Source organism: Electrona antarctica (assembly GCF_951216825.1).
Source record: "Electrona antarctica genome assembly, chromosome: 19".
In the NCBI taxonomy this organism is placed as follows: Eukaryota; Metazoa; Chordata; class Actinopteri; order Myctophiformes; family Myctophidae; genus Electrona; species Electrona antarctica.
The window spans coordinates 30,627,902-30,645,152 of record NC_136800.1 but is presented as its reverse complement, the minus strand read 5'-3'; the positions used below and the strand labels follow the sequence as shown (position 1 = coordinate 30,645,152).

The 17,251-nt window shown below is 44.8% G+C and overlaps 1 protein-coding gene across 1 annotated transcript in view; it reads left to right on the top strand.

Annotated features, from left to right (window-relative positions):
- LOC306943110 (uncharacterized protein) overlaps nucleotides 1-17,251 on the top strand; it is a gene marked incomplete at its 5' end in the record, with an annotated part of 74,022 nt that overhangs the window by 13,512 nt on the left and 43,259 nt on the right. The window contains 18 exons of the mRNA XM_079529312.1: nucleotides 279-434; nucleotides 783-916; nucleotides 1,383-1,541; nucleotides 2,135-2,309; nucleotides 2,493-2,704; nucleotides 3,871-4,059; nucleotides 6,819-6,961; nucleotides 8,691-8,850; nucleotides 9,280-9,363; nucleotides 10,115-10,252; nucleotides 10,409-10,525; nucleotides 10,644-10,736; nucleotides 11,187-11,407; nucleotides 12,459-12,658; nucleotides 12,898-13,146; nucleotides 14,815-15,044; nucleotides 15,782-15,946; nucleotides 16,203-16,280. Of these exons, the coding sequence (XP_079385438.1) occupies nucleotides 279-434; nucleotides 783-916; nucleotides 1,383-1,541; nucleotides 2,135-2,309; nucleotides 2,493-2,704; nucleotides 3,871-4,059; nucleotides 6,819-6,961; nucleotides 8,691-8,850; nucleotides 9,280-9,363; nucleotides 10,115-10,252; nucleotides 10,409-10,525; nucleotides 10,644-10,736; nucleotides 11,187-11,407; nucleotides 12,459-12,658; nucleotides 12,898-13,146; nucleotides 14,815-15,044; nucleotides 15,782-15,946; nucleotides 16,203-16,280 (2,903 nt within the window). The remainder of the gene's footprint in view (nucleotides 1-278; nucleotides 435-782; nucleotides 917-1,382; nucleotides 1,542-2,134; nucleotides 2,310-2,492; nucleotides 2,705-3,870; nucleotides 4,060-6,818; nucleotides 6,962-8,690; nucleotides 8,851-9,279; nucleotides 9,364-10,114; nucleotides 10,253-10,408; nucleotides 10,526-10,643; nucleotides 10,737-11,186; nucleotides 11,408-12,458; nucleotides 12,659-12,897; nucleotides 13,147-14,814; nucleotides 15,045-15,781; nucleotides 15,947-16,202; nucleotides 16,281-17,251) is intronic.

Genomic DNA, 17,251 nt, shown 5'->3' with positions numbered 1-17,251 from the left:
ACAAACAACATCAAACCTAGTATCTGTCAAAACAACACAATTGCCATGGTTACAGGCAGTCATGCTAGAAGAAAGAACTGCAAACATTCAGTGCAAGGCTTCTATTACATCCAAGAATAAAAGCAGATCTATGAAAGTACTACCCTTATACCCACTACTGTCGTCATACAAAACAAGAACTTTGCTGACTTCTTTCCCCCTGAAATAGCTTTCAGAGTGGGGTTCCTGTCGAAATGGAAACTAGATAATAATCCATGTTGTTTTCTGGCTGATCCTAGTGGCCCTGGAGCGCAGGATGGACGACAGCCGCAGACAGTACTCCGTGGAGGGGGAGGTGCTGTTACCTGGCGTGGTGGGAAGCAGGCTGCTGGGCCTCATGGAGCAGAAGGGCTCACTGTGGAGCTCCGCACTGAGGCTCAAGTACGGCCTGGGAGGTGAATGAGTACAGAATGGAGGCCAAGACTGCACTGCTAATGTCAGTGCTACATTAAGATGCTTTAACTACACCAGCCATCCTGAACCTTAACTGGCAGGTTTTGTTTTCTATTATTGTGGGGAAAGCAACGCTTGTGACTTGTGAGCTTGTCGATCGGCTATTTTCAGCAAAAGCTTTCTCCACAACACGGATGCTGGGGTTTAAATAGTTAAGCATCCTAAGAGACACCCTGCTTCGTCTTTAGAATTTAGATCTAGATTTAGAGAATTAGAGAATTTCTACTGTAGTCCATTGTTATCCGACTATTTCAGCGTTATTTTAACGGCTGAACTGAACCCCTGTACAGATGACGCCCGGCTCTTGCGCCAGGAGTGCTACACGTCTCAGAGTCTGAGGGCAGAGAGAGACCCGACCCTGGCTTATACCATGAGAGCAGAACATGAGCTGTACTGCTCTAACACCGCTTCTATCAACCACAAGGTATCTAAGAGCTTTCAGAAATGCCACGGAAGGAAAATGCTAATGTAAGAAGAACGAATGTAGACCTTATTAACCATAAGGGTGAAATTCACCTTCAGCTTCACATAGGTGATGGCTGCTCAGGTGGCCATAGTGAGTATTGTTGAGTGACACTGATAACGGTAAAGCATAGAATTTACTCCATCCACCACCAGGCACCAGGGCCAGTCCATGGTCGTGGGTGAATGACCATTATGACTCTGGTTCCTGTGACTCTTATTCCTGTGGACTAAGGACTAATGACATGTGACTCCTGTAATGGTGTCTCTGTACCTTTCATTATCGCTGTGTTCTCATTATCTGTTCTTTTTGCCTTTGTATAACTGCTGTACATGCCTGGCTTATCTAATTAGATTTTCAGTGATGCACCCATGGCCCATGCTCATACTGTCGATCCCCCCCCCCCTTTACTCTGTGTCACACGCAGGTCAAATTTCGACACGAGGAGAGCCCCAGCCACGTCAAATCTAGCCTGGACGTGAGCTATGGCCAGCACTGGGATGAGATCAACAACAAACGCAGGCTGCTCCTCAGCCAGTCCTTCAAGAACCAGTCCACAGCGAACCACACCAGCTACACCCTGGAGGTACAAGCCACCATCTAACGTCACCCGTTGCTGTTGGCGTCAAATTACTCCCTTTAGAACACTGTTTCTGAAACAGTGGGTCGGGACTCGGGACCAACTTGTGGGTCGCGGACACATTCTTATGGGTCCCTTTACTTTTTTTTCCTACATTTAGTTTTTAACTACTATTATTTCAAAACATTTTCAAAATACATTCCAAATTTATGATTACATTTTTTTAAAAAACTACAAAAATTAGAAGACAAATGGTTAAGAATTAATGAAAATAGCTACAAGCTCACGTGACGCAAAGCAACGCGTTGTGAGCTTGTTAACCTGCTATTTTCACTTGTTTGGGTCCTGGAGAGACATAAAATTTCTCTTTTTGGTCACTAGCTAAAAGTTTTAGGAACCACTGCTTTAGAACACATGCCAGGTTGATTAATGCATAGATAGATAGATGGATAGATAGATAGATAGATAGATAGATAGATAGATTGTTGTTTATTAGGATCCCCATAATCTATTACTAGATTGATAGATATTGTTTGCCTTTATAGAATTGTTTGCCTTTTATCCAAGTGAAAGAAAAGAACCTTGTTGTTATTTTATAGTTCAACCTCCAGGTGCCAGAGAAACATCTGAACTACAGGACCCAGCTGCTCCACACCCACATGAGAGAGCACGGGTCCGAGAGCAGCACTCACCTCAAGGTTAACTACAATGACCTGCTGCCCCTAGTGGCTGGACTGCACTGGAAGGCCTCTGACAGAGACAAGAAATGGGAAGGTGAAAACAAAAAACCAACACATTGAGCCGCAAATCAAGCTTGTTTCGACCCTATTTTTGATGTTTGTGTAGGACAAAGTTTGTGGACACACACTAAAAGCTGGACATAGCGCCCCTCAAAAAGGCGTGAAAAGGCGATATCGGCGCCCAATGAGTTAATTAATTGTTTTTGTTTTGGCCCAGGCTCGTTGAACATGGACACACCCTGGCTGTACGTCTACACCTCACACAAGCTGAGCCAGCCCACGCCGCGCACCCTGCAACTGACCTCGGAGCTCACCGCCAGGAAGTGGCTGACCGTCCGCAACCTGGTTCTGGACGCTCTCTACAGGGACCGCGGCCGAGAGAAGGAGGCCCGCCTGGACCTCTACACGCCAGCTGTCACCTACCTCAAAGTCAGCACCACAATCAATGCTTGTTGCTTCATATTTAATATTAAATCTGCAAGCCGTAAGATTATCTAGCATTTGGACTCGTGCACGAGAGGGACAGACGGTGCAAAAAAGGTACCCTGATGTCTTACGACCTACATAATAGCATTGGTGCCATCACAGACTGGACAGGACTCCATATTTGGGCATGCCTGCCACGGAGCTCCATTATGGGCATAAAAGGAGCACAGACAGACACGTACAACGGGTATTGCACAACGTCTCTGTTGGGTGTCAAACTCATACTTGTCCAAAACTGTCACTTTTCAGGACAAATAGCAAAAGTAGCAGTGGATCTGCTACTTTTGATGCTTTTGTGTGACCAAGTAGAGAATTAATTTACAAAAAAAACAGGCACCCGTGTAGTTGTATTAATATACAACTATACCATACAGATTGGCTAAAATCACATTTCATTCACTAAACAAAGTTATGGATTGCAGCCTAATCCTATCCTTCTACTCACTCCGTGAGTCCAGAGGTTGTTTTGTCATGAACGGAAATGGCGGAACAGATGTCAGCTTCATAGAAGCTATATAGAAGTGTCTATTTGTACGTCTCTAAATGTTTTGATGAATTGAACAAGGTGGACCCTCTTGTAAACAAGTGTAATGCTTTATTGGGTCGTCCACTCACAGTTAACAGTCTTTGTATTGAGTTGTGCTTGAAATGTACTGTAATTCTGCAAACTGTTAATAAATATTTCAATCAATCAATCAATCAATCAATCAATCAATTCCTGTCTTGGCTTTCGGGAGGTGTAGTTCCAGATTCTATATAGCATTCAGAGATTGTGGAATAGTTCTCTGGCTACTGTACGCAAGACTATCTCCCCAATTAGCCATAGCCTTTGCATGCCAGGTTGAAAGAAACTGCTACAATTATCTTTCAACTGAATTTGAATTCAATTCCGGAGGGCACCCACCAGGGCCCCCCACTTGGTAAAGCACATGCTGGCCCTGCAGAAACGGCATGTGCTTGTGTGTGTGTGAGTCCCTAAGGATGTCACACATGAACACATGATCCATCCTAAACCTGCTGCTGTGGTGAACGATACATGACTGAGGAATAAAAGTACATGATGACTCATACTTGATGACTAAAGGCAGACTGTTTTGTCACCATGCCAGGCAGGTGTCTGGGGCGTCCTGGGGAAGCAGGGCGTGAAGGTCTCAGGCTCCCTGAGCTCCTTATGGACAGCGGCCATCAGAGGGGACGTGTCCCTGGAGGCCACCAGGTACAGCCACGCCCTCCAGATGGCCTCCAGCTACGGAAAACACAACCTGAGTCTCACCGCAGCCCTCAACGCCACCGACAAGGTGAGTGGAGAAAGGGCTGGAAAGTAACATTTAATTTACTCGATTATGAGGTACTTTGCTTTACTTGAGTATTTAGATTTTTGTTTTTAAATACTTCATATTTCTACTCCAGGGCCAAATATTGTAATTCTTACTTCACTATGTCTATGACAGCTGTAGTTGCTTATTGTTTGCAGACTTACATCAAGATGCATATAAGGCCAGCCCAGATCTAGTACAATTTGCACCATAGTAGTGCAGGGGCCAACACTGATATTTTCACAAATTGGTACCACGTAAGGTGACAAAGAAATTAGCATAATGCCAATTATCGCCAGTTATGTGACCATACCATTAACAACCTTTGATGTGTCAAACTAGGGGGCTTTCATGATTCTGAATCCATTCCAAGCATTAGTTTTGCATGAAAAACACTACATTCTGCCCAAATTGTGTTTTTGTGCAAAAAATATTGCTTGCAAGTTGCAATGGACTCACGATACCAGTGATCCTTTACATCGGTATTGATGTCAGTACTATGACGTCATTCATCTCCATATTTGGACAATGTTTCAGTCCATCTCTGACCTCCTTTGACTCCTTTGACCTTTGAATGGCTCCCTTGTGGACCTGTGACATCAGCCCGCTATGACATATCTATGACGTATGACTGCACATTTAGGCAGCGGTTCAGCCCGATAAGAGCCCTTTTGACTTCCGCTTTGGGCAGTGTGATGAAAGAAATGGAACAGCAGGTCCTTGAACAATGCTGTCCTATTTGTCTGGATCCAATGAAGGATCCAGTGAGAGTTCCCTGTGGACACAACTACTGCAGTAGATGTATTGAGGGACACTGGAATAAGGATGATCAAAAAGGGGGATTCAGCTGTCCACAGTGCAAACAGGAATTCAAATCAAGACCTGATCTGAAGAACACCAGGTTGGCTGAAGTGGAGACCCTGGAGAAGACAGCACTCCAAGCTGTTCCTCTTGATAAATTCTATGCTGGACCTGAAGATGTTGCCTGCGATTTCTGCAATGGAAAAAAACTGAAAGCACTGAAGAGTTGTCTTCAGTGTATCGTCTCTCTCTGTGACGTTCACCTCCAGCCTCACTATCAATATCCTGCCCTTAAGAAACACAAGCTTGTCACGTCGTCCCCTAAGCTCCAGGAGAACATCTGCACTCATCACCACGAGGTGAAGAAGGTAATCTGCCGTACCGATCAGCAGTGTATCTGCTATCTGTGCGGCATAGAACAACACAAGGGTCACGATCTTAACTCTATTTCAGCAGAGTGGACCGAGAAACAGAAAGAGCTCGTTACGAGTCAGAAGAACATCCAGCAGAGAATCCAGCAGAAGGAGAAAGACGTGGAGGATCTTCACCAGGAGGTGAAGTCCCTCAAAAACTCTGCCGATAGAGCGGTGGGCGACAGTGACAACATGTTCACTGAGGTCATCACGTTCATTCAGAGAAGACGGTCCGAGGTGAAGGAGCTGATCATAGACCAGCAGAACCATTACGAGAGTTGTGCTGAAGAACTGAAGAAGACTCTGGAGCAGGAGGTCGCTGAGCTGAGGAGCCGACATGCTGAGCTGGAGAAGCTCTCATGCATAGAAGACCACGTCCATTTTCTACACGGTTACAGCACCCTCCCAAGCATCATTGAATCCACACAGCCAGCCAACATCGTCGAGACTCGCCCTTTGAGCTACTTTGAAGACGTGACTGTGGCTCTGTCAAAGATGAGGGGGAAACTGGAGGGTATTCTTAAAGAGGAAGGGGCAAACGGCCCAGAAGCACCCGAGAACAGGCCCGAGTTCTTACAATATTTTGCAATTTTCATATTATTTTTCACTTTACATGTATTGCATGATGTTTTGTCGTGATCACTTGTATGTTGTTTTATTTTATGTGCCTTTGATTATGTCTAAGTCGGTGCTGATTATTTTAATCAGTAGTTTTCTTTAAATCATATGTGATTTTCCTGTCTGCTAGGACTACATTTACATGTTTTATGTTTTTCTATTGTTTTGTATCATCCACTGATGACACCCTCCCAGCGACGACAGATGTATCAGCTACCTCTAGTGCAATACATTTATTGTGCATTGTCCCTTTGCCAAATACACAAGCAAATATTCATGTCCAACAAATTTCAACTTTATTGTCACATCACAGGTTTAAATGTGTGCAAAAGTGGGTGAAGTTATTTTTTCCTACATTATTGCTCCCATCATTTGTAATTTCCAGGAAAGGGATAGAGACAGAATATATTCCCGATATGAGTATTGTAAAGATGCTTGTGTAGCAGAGTGACTCAGAGCCAAATGCCTAATATCCCCGGCCAAGGAGGAATCCCCCTTTAGGGTTGAGTGGACAAGATGTTGACTTTACACACAGGAGGAATCCCCAGGGCGTTACACACGTTTAGACGAAAGGGCAATGGAATGAGGCATAGCAGTTGAAATAGCAGCAGATAGTAATAGCAGATGCGTAGGTGAGGTGCAGTCACACTGCATCCAAATCAACACCGGTCTCGGTCTAAAGCACACATATGGCCCTTGCTGGACTTTTGTTTCTATCATGTGTTCACATACAGTATATAAATGCATTCACATACTGTATGCTATCTGTCTATATATATATATATATTTCTTTGTTCTACCGGTATTTAACCTCTTTTCTGTCTCTTTCCTGTGACCTCAGACCACTTGTCTCTCATAACTACAGCAGAATAATGTATTTTTTGACCGTGTATTTCCTAATCGTTGCAGACTTTGAAGAAGAGGCAAGCAATAATGAGGATGATCTTGTCAAGGCCAAAGAGTCCGTCATTGGAGCTGATGTTAGACGGGTCAGTGGAAGAAGTGAGGAAGGATAAGAACACGTACCAAAAGGCTGCAACGCTGCGACTCAGGTCTGTAACATCACTTACATCATTTAACCACAGTAGTATAACCAAACTAATCCATACCCTTTTGGGTGTATGACATACCTCTACCTCCCCTTCTCTCTCTGTATGCCGCTTGTACAATAACGGGTGCCACAGGGGACACCCATTATGCGATGCTCAGTAGCCAATTTCAATTTCGGTGCCATACATGGGCATATTTCAGCGCATATTATGTTATTGTTAGATTAGATATTTATTGTTTTAGTCCATACCCCTCTGCCTCTATCCTCTATCTGCCATTTATATATTATATATTATTATTATATATTATGTGTCCCCTGTGGCACACCCGTTATGCAATGCTCAGCCAATCACAGCGCAAAATGACACATTTTGAGGACACTACTAAGATTATTAGATATAGGGCTCTGTCCTCTATCGTCTTTAAAACCTAGATACACAGTAGGTTTCATTATCTGACTCATACTTTGAGTACGAATAAAGGGAGGGGCCATTCTGATTGGCTGGAAGGTCTGCCGTGCTGTGCTGTGATTGGCTGAACAGCCCCTTATATATAAGGGGGAGAGAGGGGTAGGGATTTGGTATGTCAAATCCCCGGACGGGTATTATATCTAGCTAATGATTTTTGAATGGAAAATTACCAAGTATGGCGCTGAAATTGAAGACGGAGGGGCTGTGATTGGCTGGGAGGTGTGTCATTCTGTGCTGTGATTGCCTGAGCATCACATCTAGCGAGACATAGTATCATTTAGTGCCTTAATGGCATTAGGAATGAAGGACTTTTTAAAGATGTTACGGTTATCTTTTGGTACTTTGTCCCGTCTACCAGAGGGTAGTAGTTCGAACTCCCTGCAGAGTGGATGAGAGCTATCTTGACAAGTACTTCCTTGTAAAGGATTTCTGAGGCTAGGTTTCTTCGCTGCAGCTTGCTTCTACCTTTTACATTAAGATTGCCATACAGTACCACATTGCCATGTTAAAAGTCAAGATTCCCTCTTATCAGGTTCTTATGATATGATGATATCATAAGAAATATGATATGCTTGCTCACTCTAAAGGAGTTGAGCTTGCGTAGTAAGCATAACGGGTTTCCCGGAATTGCCGCAGAAATATGGATTCTCATGGTGCAGTGCCCTGTAGGCCAGGTGTAGCTAATCAGCTCAATGGTACACCCCAGTATGGATTTGTCTATAAGTGTCAGAGAGAGGAAGAATAGGAGAGAAGAGCGCAAACCCGCAAAGATGGGACAGAGGAGGATGGGGACAGAGGACTGCTGTACAAATGTTTGGGTGCTCATATCCCAGAACAGTTATGGACTAGATAAATATTAGAAGATAGATATATTTGATAGATGAACCCCCAGGGTCTGAGCAGGTCATAATAGGCAAACATTAGGTGACAATAGTTGACATTATTATTATAAAACAATTAGCAGATCTACAAGGCAGCTCACGTACGAGATTGCTAGGGGCCATGTACTGACCCCTAGGGGACCCCCAGTCAACAAAGTATACAGTATAAGGTATTAAGTACTTAAACCCTCTATATACAGTCCCTACATTCACTCAGGTCAGTCGCTAGCATCGATATTGAGCAGGAGGTGGCAGGAAGGGGTGTAGGGAGAGTGAAGTGCTATGGGGGTGACGTATCAAAACACATCTCGAACAACAACGACGTGGTTGTGATGCGTTGTGTGGAGACAGCGGCATAACAGCAATGTGTTCTTGCACAGACAGCCGTTCCAGAGCTTCCCCCAGAGTCTCCTGGTGCAGGAGACCTTCACTGTGGATCTGCTCAAAGGCCTCTACGTCCTGGAATCTAGAGCCGTGCTGCACGGCCACAGAGAACTCATTCACACCCTCACCCTCGGCTACCAGCTGCCACGACCTTTTGTGAGTCGCAAGCAACTTGCCACGCAGATCACTACTATGTAGTAAAGCACATGAGTAAGAGCATATTGTTGCTGTCGGGCGAAAACCTCTTATCTCCATATTCTAACCTTTTTATTGTTTCTTGAATTACATACTACTATGCAGTATGCTGTGGTATGATCCTACTGGATCATACTACAGCGCCACACAAAGCATCAAAACGCATCGCATCGCTTCGTGCCGCATTTCGAACTTGTGGATCTGCTACTTTTGCTGTTTTTGAATTTGAATCCGTTTTTTTGACATATGAGGTTTCCACCCGACATACATAATAAAGGACATGCTTGTGGTTGAGTAAGACCATATTCAATTTCATCCGTTGCAGTCCGGTGTCTTGAAAGCCTGAGTGTTCTGTGGGGTAATCTCTTTTGTTGGGTTTTTTGTCCGTAGGTTTGCTCCGCCTTGATACACCCATTCAGTTCTCACACTATTCCCTCAGACTCAGAAGCGTGCTTAACGGTATCCAGTAACCAGGTAGGCTGCTATCCATTGTAACTCATGACGCAGGCACCCACGAGAGGCACCTGATTCATTATGTTATGTTCATTTATCTCTGAAGCATTATCTTTTGGAGTTGTGATTTATTTATTAGTTACTGACTTTATTTGAGTAGTCTCTAGAATAGTTCATTAATTGTATTGTATCTGTAAGTCTTGATGAATTGAGTAGAGGACCACAATGGAAAAATAGCCCCCTGCCCCAGGTTTTTTCGTGTTTAGCATAACGTTTGTGACTGTGCTGCTGTACTGTTTCCCAAACTGTCTAATAAAGTAATCAATCAATCAATCAATCAATCAATCAATCAATCAATTGTCCTCTCCCCCTCTCCCCTGCCCTGTCCTCTTATAATGGAAAATATCAATATCCAGTCAGGGTGTGTTTTTGAGCAGAGCAGGCCTCCCGGACTTCGCTGGCAGCCCCTCTGGGAAGAACACTTCCCAAATCTCAGACAGTTCTCATAGTCCACTTTAACATAAGATGCTATTCTAAATGGTCATATAAGGATATGTACTAAATATAAGGGCAACAATTAGTTTCATCAGTACAGATTAGCTGACAGAGTGAGAGTAAGCATGGTGAAGTCAGCTCAGCTGTTAGATTGACAGCAGAGTTAGAATTAGCACATTGATGTAAAAGTTTGCCGAATACAAGTAGATAGATAAAGACATTATTTAGAACGGATTGGCATTCTAAACTTGCTATTACACTCTCCTCTCCTCTCCAGACACAGAGAGAGGTTCAGGGGAGGCTGCGCATAGGAAGGAAGGACAGACTGACATTCTATGGAGGTGTCCTGTTGAACTCTTTGCACTCTAGTCATCAGGGGGTTAAAGTTAAAGCCAACCTCACCCACCTATTGCAGGTAAACCAGGGTATCTACTAAGAAGAATACAACTGATTTTTAAGCTGTATTTCCTAACCTTGAATATATGTATGGTACATGGAAGGCTATATGGACTGTAAGGAGTGTGCTGCTGATGCATGGACATTGGACATTCTTGTACCATTGCTGTTACAGCTGCAACTCCCCTCCTCAGCCTCAGTGGAGGCAGACGTGTCATGGAACCCCCAAAACAACTCTGTGTTTGATTATCTGGCCAGGGGGAGAGTGCGGATCGAGCGCCAGGAGTGCCAAGTGAGTAATGACCTACTGTACACATATCAGTCGTTGTTTAACTAAACAAACATTGTGTCTCATAGCTCCACAGTGACAATAGTTCAGATACAAGTATTTGTTTATTTATTTGTGTTAGTTTTCCGGACGCCTGAATGGAACGTCAGGCAGAGTTGCTCTGCACGCATCTCTCAGTCACCCCTTCAAATCCAAGATCCCCAAAACGTTGGAGGTGGGTTTCTCTTGGCCAGATGTGATCTTAGCTTAACTAGCATTTGTTTTTAATATAAACCTACACAGTGATTAATACATTTAACCACATTTAACCCGGACGTCACTATTTGGGGATTGTACGATCCCCCCCCCGCAAACCTTTAAAAAATGGCAAAAGTAAATGTCCAAGTTCACAACTTGTAGCTATTTTGGCTATTTTTGTATGACTATTCGTCTCTCTCGGGTGGAAAACCTCATGTCCAAAACTGTTACTTTTCAGGGTTCAATTAAAAAAAAATAGCCAAAGTAGAAGATGTGGATCTGTAGGGCGTTAAGTTATGTAAAACACAGTTATAATACGTCCATAAGAGGTTGCCGCCCGACAGCAACGAAATATGGCTTAACTTCTTAATATGCATGAGGTTTTTTATCTGTAAGTGAAGCTAATTGTACCATTCTACATCCCAAGGCCCAGGCCGTTGCAGACATGTCTATGGCGGCTGGCGGAGCGGTCAGCTCCGTGCGCGTGAGGGCCGACGGGAAGGACAGAGTGCTGCTGAAGGCTCGGCTATCCCACTCCCTCCAGGGGGACGGCAGAGCCGTGGGACTGAGGCTGGACCTCTCCCAGAGCCTGCTCCCAACGCCCACCCACCTGCGCCTGGACATGGCCGCTAACGTCTCCTCACACAGGTGCGCCGAACTTTACACACAGCAGTGACTTAGTTCATTTCTGTGTGCAGTTTGTTCTTGACATGCTGTTAGTCTGATGGTTTTAACATTTCTACTGAAGGATGTCCTCTAGGTCAGTGATTCTCAAATATTGTCATGACCCCCCCCCCCCAAAAAAAAATCCATATTTGGTCGCTTGAACCCCACCCCCAAAAGATTTTGTGCCAGCGACCCCATAAGACAAGATTTGTGTAATTATAGATGTTTCTAGGTTATTCTAGATCTTTCAAAAAATTCTTGTAGATTGTCTATTTTCAAAAAGCAAAAGTATAAATAGGGTTAAATTGATTGAACTGATTTTGGTGCTGTATTAAGTAATTTCTCTGCTGACACCTTGGATCCCCAGACCCCACTTTGAGAACCACTGTCCACACAAGTCCCTATTCAACCGTATATTCAACACAGTGGCATTTGTAATAGTCTCTGTCGGGTGGAAACCTCATATATCCAAAACTGTTACTCAACTTAGAAGCTCAACTTTCGAGCTTGTGGATCTGCTACTTTTGATGCTTTTGTGTGACACCGTCAAGTTAGCCTGGGGTCCACCTATGCTTTCTATGGCATAGGCAGCTCCCGGCAGGATCCGCCGGGAGAATCTAGACGTAGCTGCGCGACATGAGACTAATTCATTAGAACGACAGAGAGAGAGAGTGTGTGTGTGTGTGTGCGTGTGTGCGTCAATTTAACAAAGGTGCAGACGATCAGAAATCAGCAGAGCGTGATCGACGTTTGCGCTACTCTATGCCGAATTGAAGTGGACTCGGTCCCAGACTTTTTTTTTCTCCCTGAAAATAAAAACGTCTGGGTTTCCGAGGCTACCGTCAAGTAGGTCCCAATGTATGAATGAATTAACCATTGTAAAGCAGTTTAGAAAAGCACTATAAAATGCAATTCATAAGTATGGCGTTCATTTACAAAAATACACAAAAAGTTAATATATGTAGATAAGAGGTTCCGACGGCCAGCAACCATATACTGTACATTCTGCTTGTCTTGTCTCCTGTCCTGCCAGTGTGTCTGCTCGTGGCTCCTGCACCCAGGGAGACGAGGCCCTGCTGGCCCAGGTGACAGGCTCTGTGGTGCGTAGTGGTAACGCAGGTCTCCAGCTGGCTGTGTCCGGCGACCTGAGTCACTCCCTGGCCAGACTCACTGCCCTGCCCGCGGCCCTGGGCTTTGACGGGGCACTGGGACAGTCGGACACACTCACTGAAGGTACAGCTGGTTCATTTGGAAATGCACATTTTATTTACAGCAGTGTGACTTTTTTATTTTATTTCAGAGACTCCCAGTTTGATATTACATTAGGCCACAGCTATACCGCCCTAAAATGTTGATGTCCTCACAGGTAGTAATAGTAATGTGTGTGTGTGTGTGTGTGTGTGTGTGTGTGTGTGTGTGTGTGTGTGTGTGTGTGTGTGTGTGTGTGCGTGTGCATGTGCGTGTGTGCGCAGGGCAGTTCAGAGTCAGAGTGATGGATGATGTGTACAGTGTTGAGCTGAGACATCAGGAGGAGGATTACTTGATTGGAGGAGGTGGCGAGGGAGCCACAGGACACGGGTATGGCGTGGCCCGCGATTGGCTGTGCGCCCGTTTCGGGGAGGAGTCTTTGTGCATGAACGTGAGCCGTCCAATGGGAGTTCAGGGGAGCGGTGGGGTCTTTGCCCATGTGTCTCACTCCTCCCACCTCCTTCAGGCTGCAGGTAAACCCTCCTTTAACACTTTGATTCAATTCAGTTTGATTACACACATTCAATTCAGTTTGATTACATACATTCAATTCAGTTTGATTACATACATTCAATTCAGTTTGATTACATATTAAGATCAATTTGATTACATACATTCAATTTGATTACATATATTCACTGTCAGGAGGGAACCTTGTATGTCCCAAACTATAATATAATAACCTGTGTTCCATGTGTAGTTATTATTTAGTCATGACTCACAACAAAAGGGTTTGTTTTTAACAATATATTAATTGCATTTTCCTTTTCTTTTTTTTTTACAAACAAAAACATACAGTACAGATACATAAATACAGTATAATAAGGGCACTTAGACTGGTAACAAGAACAACAGAGACCTTATGGCCGCAAGACCAAACAACTGCAGAGAATACAATTAGACATTTTCAGACTCAACCATTAGATAAGATAAATCATTGACCGTAACATACTGGATAAACCGTCCCCATATTTTTTCAAACATCTTTTGTTTATTCTTTAGAGTATAAGTGATTTTTTCCAGAGGAAGGCACATAGATAGCTCCCTAAACCACTGAGCAATACTGGGTTTGCCTATCTTTTTCCATGATAAAGCTATAGCCCTTTTGGCTTGTAGTAAGCATAAATCTAAAAATCTTTGTTTGCTACTCTGTATCTTATGGCCAGATGGGAAGGGCCGGATTTACCCTCCCAAGGGCCCCCCTGGGCTGCGCGGTGCGAAATTGGGGTATTTTATCGCTGTAATTTTGGGGTACCCAGCCCCCCCAAAAGAGAGGAGGGAGGCAGGCAGGCAGTCAGACAGACTAGTCGCTGAATGGATGCAGCCACTAGTAGCCAGTAGTGCACTAATGCAGTTTTACAGCAAAATATTTCACAATGTGCTCTAGAGAGAGAGAGAGAGAGAGACACACAGAGAGAGACTCAGAGAGAGAGAGAGACACAGACAGACAGACAGACCGCTGTGCATGCATCGCAGGCTTTAGGGCTTTCCACAGCTACCCCACAACACATCGTCACTCATGTCTGCAGTGCAGATAGCAGAGCAGAAGCTCTCAATGTTTTAACCGTAATAATACATATACAATGACTAAACATAAATTTCACTTGAATTGGATTGCAATACATAACAATTTCAAATCATATAAAAAAAACGGTAAGTCCACCTCTGCAGATGGGTAAAGATCTAATAGAAACTGTTTCGGGTCCCTCCTTACCTCTTCCCAGAATTCTTTCACTCTTGGGCATGCCCATAGACAATGGAAAAGTGTACCATTGTCATTACCACATCTGTGATACAAGTATCTGGAATATCTACACTAAATTTATTTAATTTCTCTGGTGTGATATACACCCTCATCAGCCAATTATATTGTAATCGTTTTTTCATAACAGAAAGACTTTCATTTTCAAAAATAGTCGATCTACATTCTACAAGCTCAGATGTTGCAATGTGATGCGTTTTGAGCTTTACACTCAAAATGACACCGTTGTATTATGTTGTGTTGACATCCGTTTATGAACGGAGCCCGACAGCAACGATATGCTTCATTGGCATATCAAATGCCAATGGACAATAAGTCTGTTCCAAAAAAATGCATTTTCGATATTTCATAAATCCTATACAAAACGTCTGCCTGCAAGGTATCCCAGGTAACAGTGCTGCTCAGGTGAGCTGGCTCCAGGAGGCTGGTCATCTCTCCGTCCTGGCAGAGCTGCAGGCCGGGGGTGACAACCTGACAGCCGAGTTTGAGGGGAGCAAGAGACGCCAGCCGCTCCCACGCTGGGAGTTCCTCTCCAGGGTTCAGCATGGAAGCCAAGCCCTGCTTTCCAGAGGCCTGCCCAGCTCCATACAGGCCACAGCACATTACCAGGTACTGTGCATGGCGCTTCAAGGTGTCTTTACAGTGTACAGCAGAACGCTGTCATTTAACAGAAGCCTTGAGTCAAAACGCAAGCAAATTCTTGCTAGACTGACTGGAAACTAAGTGGGACTCCCTGGCACAGTACTAAACTAGTACATATTTTAAAGTTTCTCTGTGTAATTACACATCTGAACAGACAAAAAATCACAAGGCTCCATTCTAGGACCTCTTCTGGTTCAGATTATGGAAAACAACAACATGTTACCGTAGTTATGCAGAACAAATTTGTAAATTACATGTATGTATCACCAAGGGACAATTGGTCCAATACAAACACTGAGTAAATGAATTGAACAAATCAACACGTTGATGTGCCAATTAAACAGAAAAAACTAAAGTGAATGTTTTTGGAGCCCAGGAAGAATCAGTGCTCAGCTTCAATCGGCAATGTTAAATATCACTAGTCACAACCCGATGCAGAAATATGGTTTAGTCATGGACTCAGCCTACTATCACCGCAATTACGGACTTGTGTCTCAGATTACTCGATTACTATAGGAGTATTTAACACTTAGTTTAACGACAAATATCTCTTACAGCTCTTTTAATGCTCTGCCTTAATGTCCCAATGCTTAACTTTGAATAGCCTTGTTGAAATGCACGATACAGATAACTTGCGTTGCCTTGCTTTTCCCATTAATTCATTTAATTAAACGTAATTGTTTCTATTTCTTCCCATTCTTCAGACAGACAAAGAGGGGGTGAATGCAGGTTTGGTCCTTGACATGGAAGAGGAAAAAATGGTTGACATCCTTTTTGATGTTAGAGCAAACAATAGCAAAGCTAACGTGGCACTGTCACTATGGCAACAAATGAGGCAGCTCAAGGGAGTAATCCCTACCTCTTTACAGGTGAGAACACACAGCTTTAGATTTTTTCCTGACTGTAATATGCAAAAAAAGACTGTAAAACTTGATAAAACATTTTCAACAGAAAATTATATTATTTATGAACAATACCCTCGGTTACCAGTGCACACTGGTGTACTACAATGTTTAGAGTCTCTACTCCAGTGTTCTATATTTCCTTTGTGAAATTCCTCCATCTTCTCTCCCAGTTTTTCCTTTGACAAACAAACTCAGCCAACAGGGGTCTTTGTTTTCACAGATGAACTGCACAGGGGACGCCGCAGCAGACCGCCTCTCAGCCCAGTGTTCAGGAAGCGTGGCCGGCCATCCCGTGGAGGTACGAGCCTTTCGCTCCTATAGACCACACAACAGGCACTGCTACGGCCTGGCGCTAGCTCACCCTAGCCTCAGAGCTCAAGCCAAAGGCTGCTACAGTCCCGCTGGTCAGATAGAGCTAAGGGCTAACCTAACCCATTCTTCCAGGCTACTGCTGCTGTCCCTGGGCCTGCCCGCCGACTCTAACCTCAGGCTTCTGCTCCGGCCTGGGCCTCAGAGGTGGGCCCTGGGGATCGGGTTGGCTGTCGGCCCCTGGCGGGCAGAATTGATCGGGGCACTGAGGCTGGAGGAAGCCGGGCTTTATGGCTTGCATGGGCTGTTTGAGTACGGGACCCCAAGTGTCACACACAAAGCGGAGGTGACTGGTCGCATGAGGCTGGAAAGCTGGTGTCATGTGTGGGCAGATGTTAGTGGAGCGTGGGACTCGGTCAGCTCCAGCCTGGTGGTGTCGGCCCGGTGTGGAGGGCTGGGAAGGCTGGCCTGGGTGCAGGTCAGGGATGGGAAAGGTGGGGCGTTGCACAAGACATCCCTAACCATAACGGGACGAGCTGGGAGCGGTGGACTCAAAGGTTCTCTGGGTGTGCAGAACCAGAAGGATTCCCTTCGTTGCTTCGCGTCAGTCTTGCTGAGGGACCATAAGGCCGAGCTGGGCTGGACGCTCCAGCACCAGTGGGCCTCTCTGGCATCCACCGTTCCAGGAAGGGTGGACGTGCATGGGTCGGGCCATCTCCGCAGCACCTCCCTTTCTGGTAGCGCACGGGTCTCTCTTGACACGCGTTCTGCCCAGCTAGATGTCACTGCCATCTGGGAGCCTCGTGTCTCTCTCAAGGCCATCCTCCAGCACAACTTGGCCAAGCTAACTGATGTGGGTGTGCCGGCGGGACTCACTGTCGGCACGTACATCTGGCCCGGTCGGGCCTGGTTGGAGGTAGAAAGCGACACATGCTCTGCACTGGTTCTGGGACATCTCCG